We start from the raw sequence: 19,508 nt of genomic DNA on the forward strand, positions 1-19,508 counted from the left end.
GGGTTGCTGTACGTGTTGAAGATGCTGAAGGTGGCACAGCCTGCTTCAAAAGGACCAGAGTGGTGCAAGGGACCTCAGGTCTTGGTAGGGGGAAAGAACGGATAATTAGGTCAAAGTGTCAAGGCAGCGTTGGGGAGGGGTGTGCGTGGCTTCCCTGTGGAAAGCACAAGGGGTGAGAAAGCCCCACCCTTGCTTGCTTCAAGTTTTTTTCACAGAGACATTCAGATGTGGCTTAGTGCATTCACTTGTCTCCCCAAACACGTAAGGGGAGCCCCAGGGCACCAGAGTCCCCTGGCTTACAGGCGCCTGCAGCTGGCTGCCAAGCAACCCTGATGCCCAGGCGAGCATAGCGAAGGTGATGCTGGGGCCTTGGTCTCAGGTTAGGGGCCGGAGTGCACGGGGCTGAGCCCCTGCAGCCCACCACTCACCCTTTGGGGATGAGCCTGTCTTTGATTTCTCAAATTGCAGCATTGAAAGGCGGGAGTACCCTGTGACCGGATGGCCAGGAGGAGCCTGCAGTGCCAGGGCAGCAACGAAGACCGTAAAACAAAACCACAAAAAGCTGGTTCCACCAAGAAACAAAAATAAATATATAACTTAGACAACAACTGCAAAAACAATCCCTATTGCATTCACCTCACACAGTCCTTGTTTCTTCCACAGCAGGATTTGGGTCTGCCAGTGGCCGGGAGATGCTGGCCGGCTTCTGCCCAGGCAAGGCAGCTGTGCACAGAGGCAGTCGGAGTCCTTTGGAGAACCTGCCCAAACCAACCCCTCATCCTTCCTTTGTCGCTTCCAACACCATTGCACTGGGGCACTGGCAGAGCACAGGTGACCATGCCTCTGACATCAGGGGTGGGGCTGCTGACTGAGCAGCGCTGGCATCCTAGAGGTGGGGGGCTTTATGAGCTAACCTCTCTGATGCCGACTGCAAGAGTTGTGGAGAGGCAGGAAGCCCAAAGGAATGAGCAAATCTTTATTCCCCCCTTTCCTCAAAGGAGCTCAGCATGACACCCATGGTCTCCCCCCCCCCCCCGCCAGCTCCTGTCGCAGGGACACCAGGTGACCTGCCATCCCCATGTGGAGCAGGTCTCCACTTGGCCTTTCTGGCAAATGTAGGATTCTGAGAGTGGGGTGTATGCCCCCCCCCTGTGTCCATAGCCCTCACCCACTCCTACCCTTTTCCAATGCTGCTCCACCACTTGAAAGCCCAGGTGAGTGGAAGAGGCAGGGAGTCCTCATTGTTGCCAAGGCCCCCCGCAGAATTCCCTTTCAGCACCGCTTCGGAAGAAGTATGCCGTTCTTCTGGATGCCCACCCAGAGTTCCCAGCCCACCTCTTCTCACAGGAAGAGAATGAGGGTTGGTTGGTTTTCCCTGGCCATCCTTTCTTCCTGCTTTTAATTCTTTCCATCTTTGCTTCCAGCCACCCCCCAGGCCAAGTCACAGGGGACGTTCTGCAGCAGCGCTGACCCTGAACAACCAGAGCCTACCTAGGAGGAAGCGGCCAGGGGAGCGCAGGGAAGGCAGAGCGCATGAGCAGAATCAAGGCAGCTGAATTATTCTATAGAATGATGAAGCGAAATAAACTCTAGACAGTAAAATGGCCCTCAGAGGGGCCCCTCTACTCTGCATGCCTCCAGGCATGCTGGACCAATCCTGGGCATCCTGGCAAACAAGAACCACATATAGACAAAACTGGCCTGGGGGTTCAGACCACGCTGAGGAGAGAGACAACAGCTGTCACTGGATGGGTCTCCACGTGTGGCAGGGTGAGTGGAGAAGATTGACAGGAGAGCACACAGAGCTCAGAACTCAATCTTGCAGGCAGGGAAGGACTCATCCTGCATCACCACTGTGCTGCTGCTGGCCAAGACCATGATGCTGAGTTCCTGTTGCTTCTCGTGCGTCTGCTGGTACCACTCGCGGGTCACTGCTGTGTCATGCGTTGGGATGAGGGTCACCTGGGGCGACAGAACAGATTCTCAGGGGAAAGCTGAACTTTTGCTCTGGCATGCCCAGCTCACAGGGAGGCCAGGTCAAATGCCATCTCCACTAACTTCCGTGGTCTCTGAGAGAGAAAGACAAAGACCTAGGAGAGAACAGGTGCAGAACAAGGCAGGCTGCGCTCAGGCTCGCTTGGCCCAAGGGAAGGCTGGAAGCCGCTTAGAGAAACCAACGAGAATCTAATTCCTGCAGCAGCTGCAATAATTTGGCAGCCCTATAACTGTTAAGCTGCAGCATCATTCCTTTGGGAGGGAACATGGAATTCCTTCATGGGCCTCTGGTCCTTCTGACCACGTGGAGAATGATCGTTGGGGCTGGATTGCTACACTGTCTGGAAGATGCTTGTGCAACAACTGGGTGGGTCCTGGCATTCCTCATGTAATTAGGCAGTAGACCTGGCATGGCAGCAACGGCAGGGGCTGTCCTTTCCATGTGGCCCTCAGCCACATGGAATGGCAGGGGCTGTCCTTTCCATGTGGCCCTCAGCCAAGGTATCCCCATTTCTCAAAGGATTATAGCACTGAGGAGCCATTCCATAGCTCCATGCACGTTCCGCCTGGAGAGATATCTGTCTCTCTTGAAATCAGAGGCAGAATGTTTTCCTGAAGCTCTGCAACACTTCTCGGATTTCCCACTCCCAACAGCAAAAGTGCCCCCCCCCCCAGCACTTACCTGCAAGTTCTCCCCCCACTGGGACTTTCCCTCCAGCAGTGCATCCAGAACAGCTCGGCTGGGCTCCCCATTGTTGGGGTCGTTCCCACTCACAACATAGTAGGAAGCTCGAACTTTCTTGAAGAACTCATGGTCTGTGTTCTTCCCACTACAGTGGTTGGGGATGTACGCCAAGTCCACGTAGACAGGTGTTCCGTAGGGCCCAAAAGAGCTGCTTTTAGGGTTGCTGGAAACTTGGGGAGAGAGAAAATGGGATGTTGGTTTATGCTGACTCATTCAGCAATGCACAACCTCCCTTTTGTTTGCCAGTCAGGGGCAGCGGCACTCTGGCTGGTGCCAACTGAAAATGACTTGGCCATCTTCTAGACTAAAACCTCCCCAGGGCTGTTTCTTACACTTCTGAGCATCTCCAGCTCCCTCAGGCTCAACTACTCTCTCTGGGCCAAAGGAATTAAAGGATATGGGAGGTCCCAGTCTGCAGTTGGAAAGTCAGCTGGTGAATATAGACTGGAAAAGTGAGGCTTCGATTAGATTATGGAATCTCTGGAAAGTCTTCCTGTGTGGGGGCCCCACTACTTTTCCCTTGTGGGGCCAAGGGCAACCTGTGGGTCTCTGCAGCATTTCAGTTCTCTGCTGAGGAGAGGAGCCATTGCCCAGCATGCACAGACCAATCTGGTCATCTATGCTTGCAGCGTACTTTCTCTGGAGCTCTCTAGAGCACCCATCTGATCTTTTTATTATAGCACTTGGTTTTTCTTTCCTCTCTTTCTTTGTTGAACATGCAACACCTTTGATTCAATGGGGGAAAAGGCCGTGACTTGAACTCTTACAGGGCTGGGAGAAAGCCATCGGCATCCAGAGAGGTGCTTTTGTGCCAGAACTAGTTCTCCTCTCCTGCCAGAAGAAAAATGGCCAAGTGCTTACGGAGCGTTTTAGACTGTTCTGGCTAAGGCCCTGGCCCAGACAAGGCCTGACTTCACCTGGTAAAAATTCTCTGGCTGCACGAAGCAGCAGCAGCTGCCTCCCGAGAATATGTTTCAGGAAATATAATTTTGTGTTAAGCGTGCACAAAACCCTGGGTGTGTAGCCTTTGGGCTGAGGGACAGATAGAAATGTACTAAATAACCACGCTCTTTGGGCCGGGGACAGCCAATAGGTTGTTATTTGCAGAGTGTAACGCTCTCGGGGGGTGTGTGTACCAGGAGAGACGGCCTTGCAGATGATCAGCACAGCGCCAGAGACCTGCAACCAGTGCCAAAGAAGGGAACAGGGTCACTCACTGAAAAGTTAGGGTGAGGACAGCTGTCTTGGTGCCGGCCTTTCTGGCGTCGCCTCAGGATCGGAAAGGTGCGAGTCTCTTCAGACAAGGAGCTGCTCATGGCTACTGAACGGATGCTCAGGGAGCCAAGTCTGAACACCAACCAGCCGTGCTCAGAGCCACTTTCTAGCCTTTCAAAACTTGATCCAAGAAGCAGACTTTCTTCTTCACGCAGAGATGCTGTTTGCGAATGGCTTACCAGAACAGGCAAAGAAGGATGTACTCAGAAAAGGGAGACCTCTACTGCCCAGGTTGAGGGACAGCAACAACCAGGATCACAAAATGCATACACAACGTAGCAGTCTTCAACATGATGGTGGACTGCATCAGCTCATCAAGGATCCAGTAGGCAGAGTAGGCTTACAGAAATCTTTGATTGAATTGTAAGAATAAGCTGGTGGGAGATTTAATGGCAATGCAAAGACTCCTCAGGTGGTGTCATTCATAACAAAGCTAAGGTATGCAAAGGCACATGGGCCATACGTTACGTTAGGAGTATGGGTGGAGGGATTCATGCTCACATTCCCTGTTTCAAAGATTCCTGCAATTGATCGCCCAGGGTGGGAGTCATTCTAACCCTGGCAAATGGGCTAAGAAGACTGATTCTAGAGCGTTGGCAGCTGCCATCCCACTGACACTGGAAACCATCTGGTCACAGGTGTCCAGGAAGTGTTCCAGTAAGCAGGGTAAGTCTTTGAGCCCGGATGCAAATCTGACTGTGGCTGCAGCACAAGCACTCCGCTGTGCTCTATGTAGGTCAGGGGTGGGGAAACTTTCCTGCCAAGGTCCATTTGCATATTTATAAAATTCAGGGGCCATACCAGGCGTGGATCTCCCAGTTGGGGGGGGAGAGGCTAGGGTTGTCAGGTCTCCAGCCACTACCTGGAGGTTGGCAACCCTAGGAGAGGCTATGCAAGTAAGGGGAGGGAGGGAAAGAAGGGAAGGAAGGAAAGAGGGAGAGAGAAAGGGAGGGGTTCCCGGCTCCCACACATGCCCAGGGAGAAGCCTTTGCGGCTTCCCCACACACACAGATACGTGGGTGGCCCTACAGCAGCAATGGCGGTGGCTTCTGCAGGAGAGTCCACGGGCCTTAGCAATGATTTCGCAGGCCGTAAACGGCCCGCGGGCCGGAGGTTCCCCACCCCTGATGTAGGTGGTGGCCTGGTCTTTCGGAGGTGCTGCGTCCCTGCAGAGTCCCACAGTGTCATGTTTTAAATTGGGCCTTATTCTGATGCAGAAGATTGGAGTCTTGTGGCTCCTTAAAGAGTAATGGATTTATTAAAGCTTTTTTGTGGGCTAGATTGGGCTCATTTCACCAGATGCTTGAGGTGACTCTTCGGTTATCAGACAAACCCATGCATAGATGTACATCCCCCGCTCCCCATGTGACGGCTGAACAGTAACGGGTTTGTAGGCAGATGCTCTTGGCACTGTGCCTGATTCTACAGCAGTGTGGGGCGATCCCTGGAAAGGGTTCCTTTCCTAAGTGAGAGCTCTCTCCAAAGGCCCAGGTCCAGCCAAGTTGCAAGCCAGAAAAGCATCAGAGTACCTACAGGATGTCAGGGGTCTTCCCAAGCACCAGAGTCCTCCACTCCAGGGTTCTGTGGTGTAAAGGTGAGGAGGCTCCTTGAGTTACAGCTGTCCAAGGCCTCAGCTTGACATCTTTCCAATCACCTGCTACTTGGCCCTTAGCTCACCTCCAGGTATCAGTGCAAAAGTTACAACTTTGGTAAATGTTTAAATTGCACTCTTAGTGCTCAGAGGCTAAACTAAAAACCACCTTTACAGGCAGCTGCAGATGAGGCTTTCCTTCAGGCTACTAGAACGCCAAGTCCTGTCTGGATAGGAGGCCAAACATCAGAACAAGTCCTATCTGGTTGGAAGGTGGCTCTGGCCGAACAACAGAACTGGCACCGGGACCCGCTGCCAAACTGGCGAGCCTGGGATACCCTCCCAGAAGCTAGCAATTTCCCATCCAGCATGACGGGAGAAGTCTCGGGGTTTAAAGGACTTTGTCCTCTATTTGGGGAAAGGGAAGAGAACTTGGGAGTGATATCAAAAGACAACCTTTAGGAAAGAAAAGTTATCAGAAATGAAAGAACCCAAGAGTGGTGGGGAAGGAGAGACAGCACTAAACATGGCCTGAAACTAAAACCTGGTAGCTTTAATGGAGAGAGTGGACAGGGAGAAGCTTTTCTCCCTCTCTCAATACTAGAACACGGGGTCATCTGCTGAAGCTGGAGGGTGAGAGATTCAAAACAGATGAAGTATTTCTTCAAACAACACATAGTTAAATTGTGGAACTCCCTGCCCCAGGATGTGGTGATGGCTGCCAACTTGGAATGCTTGAAGGGGTGTGTGGACATATTCAAGGAGGAGAGGGCTATTCATGGCTACTAGTAAAAATGGATACTAGTCACAATGCATACCTATTCTCTCCAGGATCAGAGGAGCAGGCCTATTATATTAGGTGATGTGGAACACAGGCAAGACAAGGCTGCTGTAATCGCCTTGTTTGTGGGGCAGTGGTGGAATAAGGTTGGCAAGGTGGACTCCTCATTAAGGTCTCATGGCATAGGTTCTGGTTCCGCTGATTGAATTCCCAAACCCATGTGACAGCACAAAGTGCCTACAGAACCCATTTCCCCATTCAGTTGCCTGCCTGGTTGACTGATTTAGTGGCCCTGGCCACTGCATTCTCTAGTCCCAGTAGTTAGCCTGTTCTTATGGATTGTGTTGCATTCGGATAAGGCACTCCTGCTCTGCTAGGCTCAATCTGGGAAGCTGGAGGACGCCCCCTCGGCAGCCAGAGCTTGACCACTGTCTTCCAGCAGCAGGTAGTCCTGCCCCAGGAGGGAAAATGCTCTCCTCTGGGTGTCCAGTGACCCCAGAACAGGGAGCAGCCCCAAAATGCCAATTCTCTCCCTGTTTTTCCCTTGTCTGCCCCCCCGGGGGGACCATAATTTTCCTCTGTGGGTGAATTACACCTCTCTTAAGGATGGTGCAGGACTTGCAGGCTTCCCAGGGCCTTCCTAATCTTGAAAGCCCAACAACCCACAGGTCAGTTTGTAAAGAAAGGAATGTCTTACCGGGGCTTGTTTTGACACCGTTGGTGAGACTCTTGCCATGGCTGCTTCGGGAGACCTCCTCTTTCTCTTCGTCATGGGACTTGAGCCGTTTCTCTCTCTTTGCCAGTGCTGGCTTCAGAGACCTGTCAGAAGGCTGCTTCGTGGGAGCAGAGGACCATTTGTCTGCCTTCCTAGAAGGGGAAGAGGGCTTGGGCTTACTCAGTGGCTTCCTCACACCTTTGTTTTTCTCTTTCAGGTCCTTCTTGGCTATTTTATCAGGTCTGGTCGTGTTTTGTTCACTTAGCAGTATCTCAGGGTCCATCATGCAGACATCGGGATGTGGAGGATGAGGGTGGGGGTCCACCGTGGAAGCAGGTGGGGGGTCGTGACTAGTCCTTGTGCTGCTGTGATGGGAGCTGCCCACAGCCTTGTCTACTGGGAGGAAATCAGCATCTTCGTCTGAGTCCATGGCAGCGTCGGCTGTGATGGACGGGCACTCTTCTGTTTCTGGAGGAACGTCTGAATCGGACTGGGAAGTTCCAGAGTCACTGGCGGAGGTGGGGGGAGTCTCTTCCACCGTGGTGCTCTGCCTATGTCCGCCAGGACTGGGGTGTGGCCTCCCCTTCACTGAAGAATGCCCTTCAACCTGGGAAAGCTCGCTGTCTTCTGAGGAGTCATGAGGACTGGGGTTGATGAAGGATGGCGACAGTTCATCCTTCCTCGGTCTGTACTCACTCGAGAACTTCTGTTCGTAGTCTGAGGTGGCTGCTAAGCACGGCTCCAGCTCGTGGGAGGCGTCGCCGTGGCCCTCTGCCTTGCTGCCTTGCTGAGTGCCTGACCAGGATGGCTGAAAGGGAGGCTCTGGGGTCAGGAGGGAAGAGGGGCGTCTCTGCCTATCACAGCACTCCTCCTCCTCGGTGTTTTCCAGTCTCTCATCAGGAGGACATGACATGGCCTGGAAAGCGAGTGGGCTGGTGCTCACCTCGGTGGGGCCATTGGCTGTGGCAACCACCTGCTGCTGACAGGGGGGAGCAGCTTCCAGGGCACCAGGGAGGGGAAAGGCGGGCGTCCGTCCCTCAGGTCTTGGCAGATGCCGAGTGCAGCTGGCCTTGGGCTGCTGTCCAGCCAGGCGGGAGCTATTGTCATCCATGCTAGTGGAAGCAGCACCTTCCATTCCACATGAATGTGCCATTGCAGAACCTCCTGGAGGCAGAGAGGATGTGTCCCACATGCTCTGGGTGTCTGGCTCTGCAGCTGCTGCTTCTGAATTGGTGGGAAACAAATGGGGGCAGGAGCTCTCCACAGCTGCTTGCATCACTGGGGTGAAGGACTTTGAGGAAGCTTCCTCAGAAGGACAGGGTGATTCCACGCATGGGTGCTCCTGAGGCACCTTAGAGGACAGCTTCCCTTCTTCACACTCTGAGAATTTGGTGAAGGATGAGCTGTCACTGACAACCTTTTTTGATACCTCCAGGTATTCATCTTCCATTCCCTTTTCCAAGGAAACAGGATCAAACATGTCTAAAGTCTGAGACGTGTCCCTTAGGTGGGATGAGAAATGTGCTTCATGTCTAAACAGAATGGATGGCTCATGCTTTTCTAGGGATGAAAGTTCAAAGCCTGAGGAAGAACAGTCCAGTCCTTTATTCAGAAGGGCCTTTGGATATTCCTTCTCCTCCTTAGTAGAACTTGCCAAGGAGAATTCTTTGGTGTGGCTCTCCAAACACAGTTCAGCATCACTTGAGTGTTTTGTTGAGGAGACAGCATCCTTGGAGAATTGTTTGTTGGCTTCCACAGACACATTTGTGGTCACTGAAATCAAATTTGGCATCCATGTCTGCCTGCTTGAATTTGTGAGGATGTCATAGGGAGCTTGATCTGCCCCCCAGACTGTTTGCTCCACCTGGTTTTCCTCTCCCAACCCACCACAGGCCAGCAATGTAGGACCAGCCTCTTGCCATGGCTGTGGTGCATGAACCTTCTCCATCCATGAAATGTCTGCGTATGGTTCCTTTTCACTTGCTGCCTCCACAGTGGAAGGTGGTTCTGGAAGTTTGGATTCTTTCTCTGATTCCTCCTTGGCACCTTTTTCCAGCTCTGAGTCACTGACACTTTCTTCTCCTCTGCTGGCCTTCTCATAGTAGATGTCCTTGGGCTGAGGGTGCTCTGGGGGAAGTGGTCTCTGCTCCAGGGTGATGTTTGCATCTGGAGGCTGCACAGCATTAAGGTCACCAGCTGTTTCTCCTTGATGACATCTCTCAGTGATCCCAGTGGTGCAAGCAGAGCTTTCGTCTCCTGAAGAGGAGGCAGGTGTGGGGCTCCTCAGATTTGCTGGCAGGAGGGACGAAGTGTGCCTTTCATGCTCTGTGTCTTTGTCTGTCAAGCCACATGGCCTGCTGTGCTTTGTCTGAGATGAGGATCTTTCATGAACATCTGTATATTCAAAGGATGGTTCTGCTTTATCCTTGGGGGAAGCTGGAGATGACAGTTCTTTCTCAGTAGGGGTGTAGAGGCAGGATTCCTCTTCCTTGGAGGAGATGGGGTAAAGAGATCCTTTCTGAGCCTGTTGTGCTTTCCTGACCTGGAACGAGGCCTCCTTCCCAGCACTAGGCACTGCAGCTCTGTCAAAGATGTCTGCATACTGGAAAGTTTTCTCATGGGGATAAGGAGTTGGTTCTCGCTCTTCCCTCCTTTGCCCTTTCCCACTTGCATCATCTTTTGATTCACAGAATTCAAACTGGCTGGAAGAGTCCAGAACATATGACCATGAATGACACTCCACTTGGTCCAAAGAGGTCATGCCTTGCCAAGGGACTGTGAGGTCTCTGCTTCTTCCATGATTGCCCCCTGGAAGGGAGTGTCTGGTTTCCTGTGACTCTCCAGCTATAAACACAGAATCTTCTAGTCCTCCCGGGCTCCAGGGAGCTGCATTCACCATTGTCTCCTGTTGGCTTTTACTGGACTGGTCCTGAGAGGCATGTTGTCCTGTGTCCTGTGCCTGTTTTGGCTCCAACATCCCTTTGCATAGCACATCAGTCTCTGTTCTCTCTTCTTCAGCTCCCAGTGGGAGTTTGACTGCACTGTCATCTAGCACAGAAGGCTTTTCCAGTGCTGAGGAAGGTGCATCTTCCAGTTTTGCAGATATAAGAGGAAGTGAGCAGATAGACATAGCCTTACCCACAGAATCAGTGGCTCCTTTCTCCTCACCTGGCTTGTGTGCGCATGAGGGCTCTTCTTTCCCTTCCATTACAGTGGCTCTCTTCCCCTCGTGTGCTGTCCAGTCCAAGCTGGATTTTGGGCTGCTCTCAGGCTCAGGAGACTGGGGGCTTATGGAGGCAGACATTTTTAATGCTTTCGCATCCAGCACTCTTTGCTGAGTGTCTGCTTGGATAGATAAGCTCTCTTTCACCTGTTGGTCCACAGGCTTGTCACCCTGAAGCGAGAGGTCATTCTGAACAAATGTCCCAGGTTTCTGAGTGGCAGCTTTTTCCTGGAAGTCCCTATATTCAGTACCCCAAATTTCCTTTTCGGACAACCTTGTAGTGTAATCTTTAGACTCCACAGAGTCAGGGATATTTCTTTCTTCGGTTACAGAAAGCAGAGTTTTCTTTACAAAGCCTTTTACCTCATCATCTAAGAATGTGCATTCTCCTCTTTCATCATCTAAGAGTGTGCATTCTCCTCTTTCCTTATCATACTTCTGTGGTTTTTTGCATGGGATTTCCTTCACCTCCTCCGGAAACCACACTTTCTTCTCATAACTGGCATCTTTCAGATAAATGTCTTCCATTTCTGGAGACAGCTCCTCAATGCCTTGTTTCTCTTCTGCCTCTTCAGAACAGACTTCCAAGGACTCCATACCCAGAATGCGGCCAGGTGTCTCTTTGGAGGAAGGTATTGGAGATGGCTCTTTGTGGGGGGCCTTTTCTGGTAAGGAGACTAATCCAGTGTCTGCAGAGAACGTGAGTGTGGTGTGGGCATTTTGAGTCTGTTCAGAAAATGAGAGGGAACGGAGAGCATCCCCTGTGACAAAAGGGTCTTCTGATGATTCACCTTCATCTGGATTCTTCGTGTGTATTTGGTGTCTGGCTGTTTCAGAACAGAATTCCTCAGTAAATACCTGGGGTATTTTTCTCCCAGCTGGAGTCTCTTTAGATTTAGTATCTATTTGAGAAATCTCTTCTGTGAACAAATGTGAAGGGGTTTCTTCCTCAGGGCACAAAGTAATGTATTTGATAGCATCAGGCAGTAGTTTCTCTTGGTCTGAACTCTGTTCTACAAAATGCAGCATGTTACTGTCTTCTGCAGACATATCAGATTTTGCCTCACCAGAACTTTCTTTGGGAAATTTTACTTTACCTGAAGAAGCATCTTCTATAGATGTGTGTCTGGACAGGTCATCTTCAGGTCTGTCTGCAAGTTCCTCCCACCCTTTTGGAGGAGGTATTTCTGCGACAGAGAACTCCTTTCTCCCAGTGCACTTTCCATAATCTAGACTGGCATCTTCTTTGGGCTCTGAAGGTGTGTCTTTGGTGGGAGGATACAGATCAGAAATGTCAAGGGTTTCCTGTTTGTGGTAGAAGTGTATTGCCAGCTCCTCTCTTTCCAAGGGTAGACTCTGGTTTTCGCGCTGGGAAGACACAAATTCCTCATGCACTAGGCTAATGCTTCCTGGGCTATGGTTGTCCTGAAGGAGACCAGAAGCTGCTTCTTTTCCATCATCCGTAGCAGCTCTCTCACCTGCAGACTCTCTGGCTGGGTTGGGGCTCCCTCCTCCGTCCCACTTGATGGGACCCTTGTCAAACAGCTCTGCCTCCACAGTGTCAGCCTTTTCCTCTACAGGGGATTGGTGGAAAGGTGTGTGCCCAGCACTGGTTGGGCCTGACTGGGTAGGGGAAGCCATCTTGACTGTGCTGTCATCAGGGCTCATGCACCGTTCTTCAGCCTCACCAGAATCAGCTGGAAGGAACTGGGACTCCCCTTCAGTCAACAGCAATATGGCTGCGTGTGTTGTTTCTGTGGGTACCTCAGCTAAACCCTCTCCAAGGACTGTTTTGTGAGAAAATACTGGACTGTCATAATGACCTTGGGCTTTCTGAGGCCTCTCGATATTTGGATTTTCTTCTTCCTCTTCCTCCTCCTTCTCTTGCAAGCCCTTTCTAGAGGCCTCAAATTTTCTTTCACCTTCGGTTAATGCATGGAAATCTTCTGGAGGTGGAGACTTAAAACCTTTGTCCTCCTCTAGTGAAGATGTGGGAGAGATAGTGCCAGCAGAGGGTACATAGTCCAGGCCTTGAGTAGCCTCTGTTCGAGAGGAAGGTATGCTGTTGACTGTGTCCACCAATAAGGAGCTTTTGCCAGTCTCTTCTGTCGGTGGAGCTGTTATCGATGCAACAGACTGATCTTCTGCCACCGAAGTGGCAAAAGAGGAAAGCTTGTCACACTCCGTGAGAGAGGTAGCTGAGGATACATGCTCCTCTTCCGCCAAGGGGGCTGCCACAATGTTGGTGGGGTAGTTGAGGATTTCAGGTTCCTGACCTGTATAGCCTTTGGCCCCTTCGGCAGCTGTCATAGCCGGGATCCCATGGATTGCTTCAAATAAGCTTGGCTGGCCTGGCACAGAAACGTTATAGGAGCCGATGTCTGATCTGAGATGTGGAATCCTTTCCTCCTGTTCATCATGAATCTCCTCATCAGAAATGGTCTGTTCAGTTTCGGAGTAGCCAGGGATAGTTTCATCCTGGATGTAGGAGATATGTTCTCCAGATGGGACTGGAGTGAATGAGGATTCCTCTTTTACTGCTGCCTTTCCATGTCCTTTTATTCTGTTCACCTTTTCTTCCTTGAGCTCTTTCCCCTTTTCTTCAGAAGGCCAAGCCGCATCCTCTGGCTGGTGGAAGAGAGGGAGATGATTCCTCTTTAGCTCATTACCTTCAGCCTTTATGTCTTGTTCTTCCATCTCTTCTTGCTCTGCCTTTTCAATGATGTCTTCTCTCCTTCCTGGCTGACTTTCTTCACTTGTGACCACCCATTTCCCTTCTGAAGGAGTGTCTTTTTCTTCATCTTGGTGCATTGTGCTTAGGCAGTCACAGGGTGCTGAACCTTGCTCTCTCTCCTCTCCATTTCCCCCCCCAGGTAGCTCTGGTACTGCCCTTCCAACATTCTCCTCAAATTCTCTCTTAGGAGGTTCCACCAAGGCTGCTTCCTCACTATCAGATCTTTCAGCTGTTTCTCCTCTTCCCTCCAGTTGAAGGGATGGCAACTCCCCTGAAACTTTGGGGGAAATTGTTTCCTCCTCTGGAACAGCTGGGGAAATAGACCCTGGAATACGGGGCTCTTCTGCTATCCGGCCATCTTCCTGAACAGCTGTGGCCCAAGGCCTGGGTGTTTCTTCCTGCTTGGAGAGTGCCTCGACCTTTGCCTGAGGTCTTGCCTGCTCTTTAAGCTTCAGCTCCTCAAAGTCCTTGGTCAGGTCCTCTGGTGAAGACAGAACAAGCCTGGGCTCTGCAATGTCTGGCTCCTGTGGCTGGACCGACCTCTTCTGCCCCAGGGAAGTCCTCTGGCCAGCAGGAGGCTCCTTTTCAGCTTTGCTGCGGACTTTCTCTGGTTTTATCCGGTTTGGGGCTTTTGCCTTGTATAAGGTCTTCCGGACTTCAGGTGTGAAGGGCTTTAAGTCCGGCTTAGACATTTTCTTCAGTTCAGGCTTGGCTTCTTTCTTTCTTTCTTCTTTTTTTGAATCTTTCCTTTCCTCTTTCCTTCCATCCTCCTTCTTCAACTCCTTCCTCTCTCTCTTAATCTCCTTCTTTTCCTTGTCCCTCTTCTCCTCCAGCTTAGAAGCTTTTTCCTTCAGGTGCTTTTTGCCAACTTTGTCTTTAGCTAATTTCCTTTTCTCAGCTTTCAGGGCATCATTTGTGTCTGTCTTTATCTTTTCAGGCTTAACAGGCTTCTCTGGGTTTTTTTCAGAGGGTTCTTTTGCCTTTCTCTCCGTCTTGGTCTCTTTTCCTGTTTCGGCCTTGACTTCCTTCGCCCCCTCCTCAGCTGCTCCCTTTGCCACAAATGGCTTGGAGGAAGACCTCAGGCTCTCTCGGCTGTCTGTTCTCTGCTTCATCTTGGTCTGCTTCAGGCCAGGTGATGGCACACTGGAAGCCATGTCCTTCTGTGTAGCTATTGGATGCTTGAGAAAATCCAGGTGCCGGAGCTTGTCAAGACCTTCCAGAATCTTATTTTGTGGAGCGTTTCCAGGAAACAAAACTCTTACTATTTTTTCAGTTGGACTTGCTGGGAGCCAAACCACCAAAGCTGTGATGGATGTCAAATAAGGGACAGATATCTCCCCTTCTTTCCCATTGGCAAGAATGATACCCGTCTTGGCTTTGCTGTTTCCAGCCCATTTCTGCATGAGAAACTGCATCTCTTTGCTCTCTTTGACTGGGTTCAAGATGTACATGTCCAGTTTTCCAACCCCCATTTTGTGGAACAGTGTGATAGGCTCAATGGTGTTACTGACAACTCTGTAGAGGGGCTCTGGCTTCATGCCCAGCCTGTTCAGATACTGCAGTGTGAGGCTAGCCTCTTCAATGCTCCTTTTAACTTTCATGGAGGCCTCTGGCATTTTGAGCTTCTCAGGAACATTGAAGAAAACGACCCCAAGTTCAGGGGAGATGAGGTTCTTCATCCAGTCACCATAGTGAAGGGAGCCTTGAGATTGCTCTTCATCTTGCTCTGCAATCTTCCTTTGCAAGAGCCCGTTAATACCTGGCAGGTTGTCGGCCCCAATGTGGGTCAGGAGCACTGAGTCAATCCTATCCAGGTGCCGCACCAGCTTCCAGAAGCAGGATTTCCTCTCTGAGCCGCCATCCACCAGGATGTTAAAGCCATTGACGGCAAAAAGAGCAGAATCCCCCCTCCCTCCTGGGAATATGTAGCAGCAGGGCTTGGAAAGCTTGAGGAAGCCCCCAGAGGTTGGGGGCTCCAGGAGATCAAACGGCGAGGGAGCATCCACGGTCTCTGAGACGTACTCAGCAAATTCAGAGGCCCCGTCCATCTCTGGCAGCACTGGGTCAGGGTTCAGTCTCAGATTAAGAAGGTCTTGGAACTGGGGGTACCTGAGGCTGCGCCAGTCGCCCTCTCCCAAAAGTGACACCGTGAAAGAGGCCTGGGAGGCTGGATCAGTGTTGCTAAGGAGCTGGGCAACCTGTAAGAGTCAAGGGCAGGTAATAGGGCCACTTGGAAATGTTCTGGGCAAAATCCAAAACCTCTCTTAAGTCAAACTAGACGAATTCATGTCTTTTCTACGATATGTGGGAAAGTAATAATGCTCCACTACTGTGTTACTTCTTCTGAATAATGGTCATTGGGAAGGGAACGTCAGCCACCATTGCAGACATCCAGTGTCTCCTGGTCGTCTAGCTGATAAAGACCAGTTCTGACTGTGGCCGACACGGCATCCTGCTAGTCCTCCTTTAAAGTGCCCCCAAACTCAGCACCGGAAGCTACCAGACATTTGAGAAAGCTCAAGACCAAGAGTTCCCCAAGGCAAGTCATGAAATAAAGCACAAGACTCCACTGCCAAGGAAGGAAGGAAGGCCCTGTTGCTATTTCCCAAAGCCCTGTTAGCGTGGCTCATGTGGTTGATGCACAGAAGTTCAGCTTACCTCAGGATCTGCCAATATTCCGGCAAACCTCTTGTCAGTGAAGGCGCCAGTCTGCAGGATCAAGCCTCCTCCCTGGTCTGAGCTCTGTCCACACAGGATCAGCAGCTTGTGGGCAGCTTGCGTGTCACATATCAAGGAGCGCACCTGTTTGCAGGAGACAAATTTTTCAGCTCTGTTTGGTCTGGGAATGCTGGGCTTGCACAAGTGTCACAGCACAGAGGAAACAAGGTGCCCTGCTGCTCTGAGCCTAGACAGGCGATTGCCCTGGGAGAACGGAAGCATCTGTTTCCAGCCCTCCCCAGTCTCCTGCGGGAGGCGATCTAGGCCATGGCAGGGAGGGTGCCAGGCGCAGGCCCCAATGAGGCCACATGTGCCTTCCTGCGTATGCTGCTTGATGGGAGCTTACGGCAGGCAGTGGAATAAACCTACAGGCAGGGAGGGGAAGTGTGGAGGGAGCTGGGCCTTGGGAAGGAAGAGCTGCCCGGGTACCTTGTTGGCTGGGGTACTCCAAAGGACAGGAAGCAAACAGCTGTTGAACCAGTTCACTCTGAGGCAACTCGGATTCGTTTAAGGGTGTGCACACACAGGATTTCAAGGAGGAGCCCTATGCAAGTGCTGGCCAGAGCAGACCTGCTTGAGCATCACGGTGACTGGATCATGTGCCTTGATCAGCAAACCCAATCATGCTGGCTGCAGGGACCCCTGGCCTTTACCTTTGACACAACGCTCTGCTCATCTGGGTTGACTAGGATGACAGTTTCTAGGTCCTCACTCTGGTGGTGGAGGGTCCTCTGGTCTGAGGAAGCAGGAAAAGGTCTTGTTCAAAAAATGCCACAGTCTGCACAACCCCCTCCCTTCCAATTCCAAACATAAATCAACCAGTGTGAATGAAAGGGTCTCACAGCAGTGAATCCCTACAAGTTTGGCCAAGGTCCACAGTTCTTGCCCTGGCTGCTCTGGTCTCCAGCTCCTCCTCATAAGCCCCAGCCCAGCTCAATGACACCACACCTGATTTCCACTGTGCAGGATCTCAAAAAGCAAGCACAGATGTTCACTATTCATGCTGCAGTACATTCTCTGCTATAGTGCAGTCAGCCCCAGGTCCTGGCCTTGGCCTCCCAGTGCCCAGTGGAGGAATGCCTGCCTGGCTCAAGCTCTGAGGCCAGCTGCCCCCCTGCAGAAGGTCACAGTGGCATTTGGTGGCAGCTCTCCCTTGCCCCAGCAGCTGCTCCTGACTGTATGACGGGGCTGCCCTCTCCACCCTTTCCTCCGCTCTCTTTGGGAGAGACAATGGGAAAGATCTGTAAGTACTTCCATCGCTCTTGAACACATGAAGCTGCCTTCTACTGAATCAGACCCTTGGTCCATCAAAGTCAGCATTGTCTACTCAGACTGGCAGCGGCTCTCCAGGGTCTCAGGCAGGGGGTCTTTCACATCACCTACTTGCCAGGTCCCTTTAACTGGAGATGCTGGGGATTGAACCTGGGGCCTTCTGCATGCCAAGCAGATGCTCTACCACTGAGCTACAGCTTGTTCCAAGACCAAGTACGGAGAAAACTAGTGCTAAAAGTCTGAAGCGAGAGCACAGGTTTGAACTAAAGAAATCCTGTTGTCTACACAGCGCTTTTGAAAATAAAAAGGCAGACCAATCCTCTGAAGGGGGGGGGGGCGGTCAAAGCTGCTGGCTGAGCCCCAGGCTCCTGTTTGGTCAGTTGTGAAGCCGTGTTTGCTGCCATGGCTGAGGGACACACAAGCAGCTCCCTTCTCAAACAGAAGCCCCCTCCCCACCATTCTACAGAATGCATCCAGTTCAGGAGGGCATTGTTTATAAAGGAGATGTCTGTGTGTAAAGTGCCATCAAGTCACAGATGACTTATGGTAACCCCGTAGGGTTTTAAAGGTAAGAGCCGTTCGCAGGCACTTCACCATTGCCTCTCTTTTGCGAGGGCTGAGTGGGCAGGATTCATGTGGAGAAGTGGGGAATAGAACCTCGTTCTCCAGATGAGAGTCTGCCGCTCTTCACCACGCTGGCTCTAATAAAGGTGGTAGTTTTAATGTCTGTGAATTTTTTTTTGTAGCTTTGTAAATATTGTTGGGGGAGGAATGTATAATACTGTTCTATTACATTGTTCTCCAATTGTTTTCTAATTCTGAAAGGCAGATTGTAAACGAAGAATAAATAAATCCCCCTTCCATCTTCCCCTTTGCCCATTTTCTCTTTCCTCTCGTCTGCCCTTTCAGCCCTCCCTGCAGTCAGATTTATCCTTCTGGGTCTCCTGTTCCTGCCCCTCTCCCTTAGTCAGATACACTCCTGCTCTTTCTTGCTTCCTGCCCAGACCCCCAACTTGTGTCTTTTTCTCTCCAGCCCTCTTCCTTCTTTTCCTCCATCAACACTGTTAGAGGAGCCCCACCTCCTCTGTCAGCAGCTCTCTCTTCACCTGATGAAGAGGCTATTGCCACAACAAAGGGGTTAATTGTCAGTGTGTCGCTGGTCTCAACTGCCCCACTCCACCCGCTTTCCTTTCCTGAAGGCCAAAATGGATGACCTGCAGGAGCTGACAGAAGCAGACAGGTCTGTAGGTGTTCAACAATAGCCTTGCTACACTTGCAGCAAGGGTAAGTTGGTAGCCCTGCTGGAGGAGAAGATGTACAGGGGCTTGAGGCACACTTGTCCATACTTCATTTTATAAAGGAGGGTGAAGAGTTCATGGACAGAACACATGAAGCACTCTTGAGGGGGCAACAGGAGGAGGAGAGTAAGGAATCTCAACAAATGGAGGCACAAGTAACACAGGAGGGTGCATGGAAGAATGTGACCCACAGGAGTTATTCTGATCCTCTGCTGCTCAGCAATAAATTCCAGGATCTCCCCAAAGATACTGATTTTGGACCACGGGAACAAGGGCAATCCCCCCCACCAAAGCTTGAAAGAAATTTCTCATCCTCCTGCGCATGAGGGGACTCGATCTTCTGCTCCCCAATTTAGGAAAGGCGCGTTCTGATAATTGGGGATTCTCTACTGAGAGGTGCAGTGTCTAAAATGTGCCGACCCGACTTGTCGTCTCGAGAGGTCTGCTGCCTACCAGGTGCACATATTCAGGATGTGATAGAAAGGGTAGGAAGACTCATAAAGCCCACAGATTATTACCCTTTCTTGCTCATTCATGTGGGAACAAATAATATTGCCCAACACAGCCCAGAACGTATTAAAAGAGACTATGTGGCTCTGGGTAAGAAGATGAAGGACCTTGGGGCGCAGGTTGTTTTTTCGTCAATTCTTCCTGTTGAAGGTGATGGCTTAGTAAGGGAAAGAAGAATACATCAAATTAATGACTGGCTGCATAGATGGTGTCGTCAAGAAAGGTTTGGATTTTTGGACCATGGCTTACGCTTTCGAGATGAAGCTCTTCTATTGAGATGGTTTGCACCTCACAAGAGTAGGAAAAAATGTTTTTGGTGAGAGCCTCGCAAACCTGATAAGGAGGGCTTTAAACTAAATCCTATGGGGGAGCAAGACAAGAACTTAAAGCCTAGCATGATGACTAACTAGAAATGAGAACAGTAAAGATTTGCGGGTAAGCTCAGACACGAAAATCTGGGGGGCACATAAATCGTGGATTTCATTGTCTGTACACTAATATGCAGAGTATGGAAAACAAGCAGGAAGAACTTGAAGCCCTAATACAGGAAGGGGATTTTGACCTAATTGGCATTACTGAAACTTGGTGGGATAGCACTCACAACTGGAATGTTAAGATTGAGGGGTACAACCTGTTTAGAAGGGATAGACA

General features: G+C 51.0%; 1 protein-coding gene across 1 annotated transcript; it reads right to left on the minus strand.

The window, feature by feature from the left end:
• Positions 1-1,806: 1,806 nt before the first annotated feature.
• On the minus strand, positions 1,807-15,122 carry MAP1A (microtubule associated protein 1A). The gene is made up of 3 exons (XM_056865853.1): positions 7,085-15,122; positions 2,678-2,910; positions 1,807-1,962 (listed from the first exon to the last, which is right to left on the minus strand). The coding sequence occupies exons 1-3, from the start codon at positions 15,105-15,107 to the stop codon at positions 1,807-1,809; spliced, it is 8,412 nt and encodes a 2,803-aa protein (XP_056721831.1). The 5' UTR covers positions 15,108-15,122.
• Between the last annotated feature and the right edge of the window lie 4,386 nt (positions 15,123-19,508).

Source organism: Euleptes europaea, chromosome 20 (assembly GCF_029931775.1).
Source record: "Euleptes europaea isolate rEulEur1 chromosome 20, rEulEur1.hap1, whole genome shotgun sequence".
NCBI lineage: Eukaryota > Metazoa > Chordata > Lepidosauria > Squamata > Sphaerodactylidae > Euleptes > Euleptes europaea.

What these genes read in the sequence shown, in the direction of transcription:
- MAP1A (XM_056865853.1), bottom strand. Translation starts at nt 15,107, where the DNA reads ATGGACGGGGCCTCTGAATTTGCTGAGTACGTCTCAGAGACCGTGGAT. An exon ending in CGGTGTCAAAACAAGCCCCG is followed by an intron (nt 2,911 to 7,084) that starts GTAAGACATTCC and finishes TCTCTCCCCAAG; the next exon opens with TTTCCAGCAACCCTAAAAGC. An exon ending in AGTGGGGGGAGAACTTGCAG is followed by an intron (nt 1,963 to 2,677) that starts GTAAGTGCTGGG and finishes CTGTCGCCCCAG; the next exon opens with GTGACCCTCATCCCAACGCA.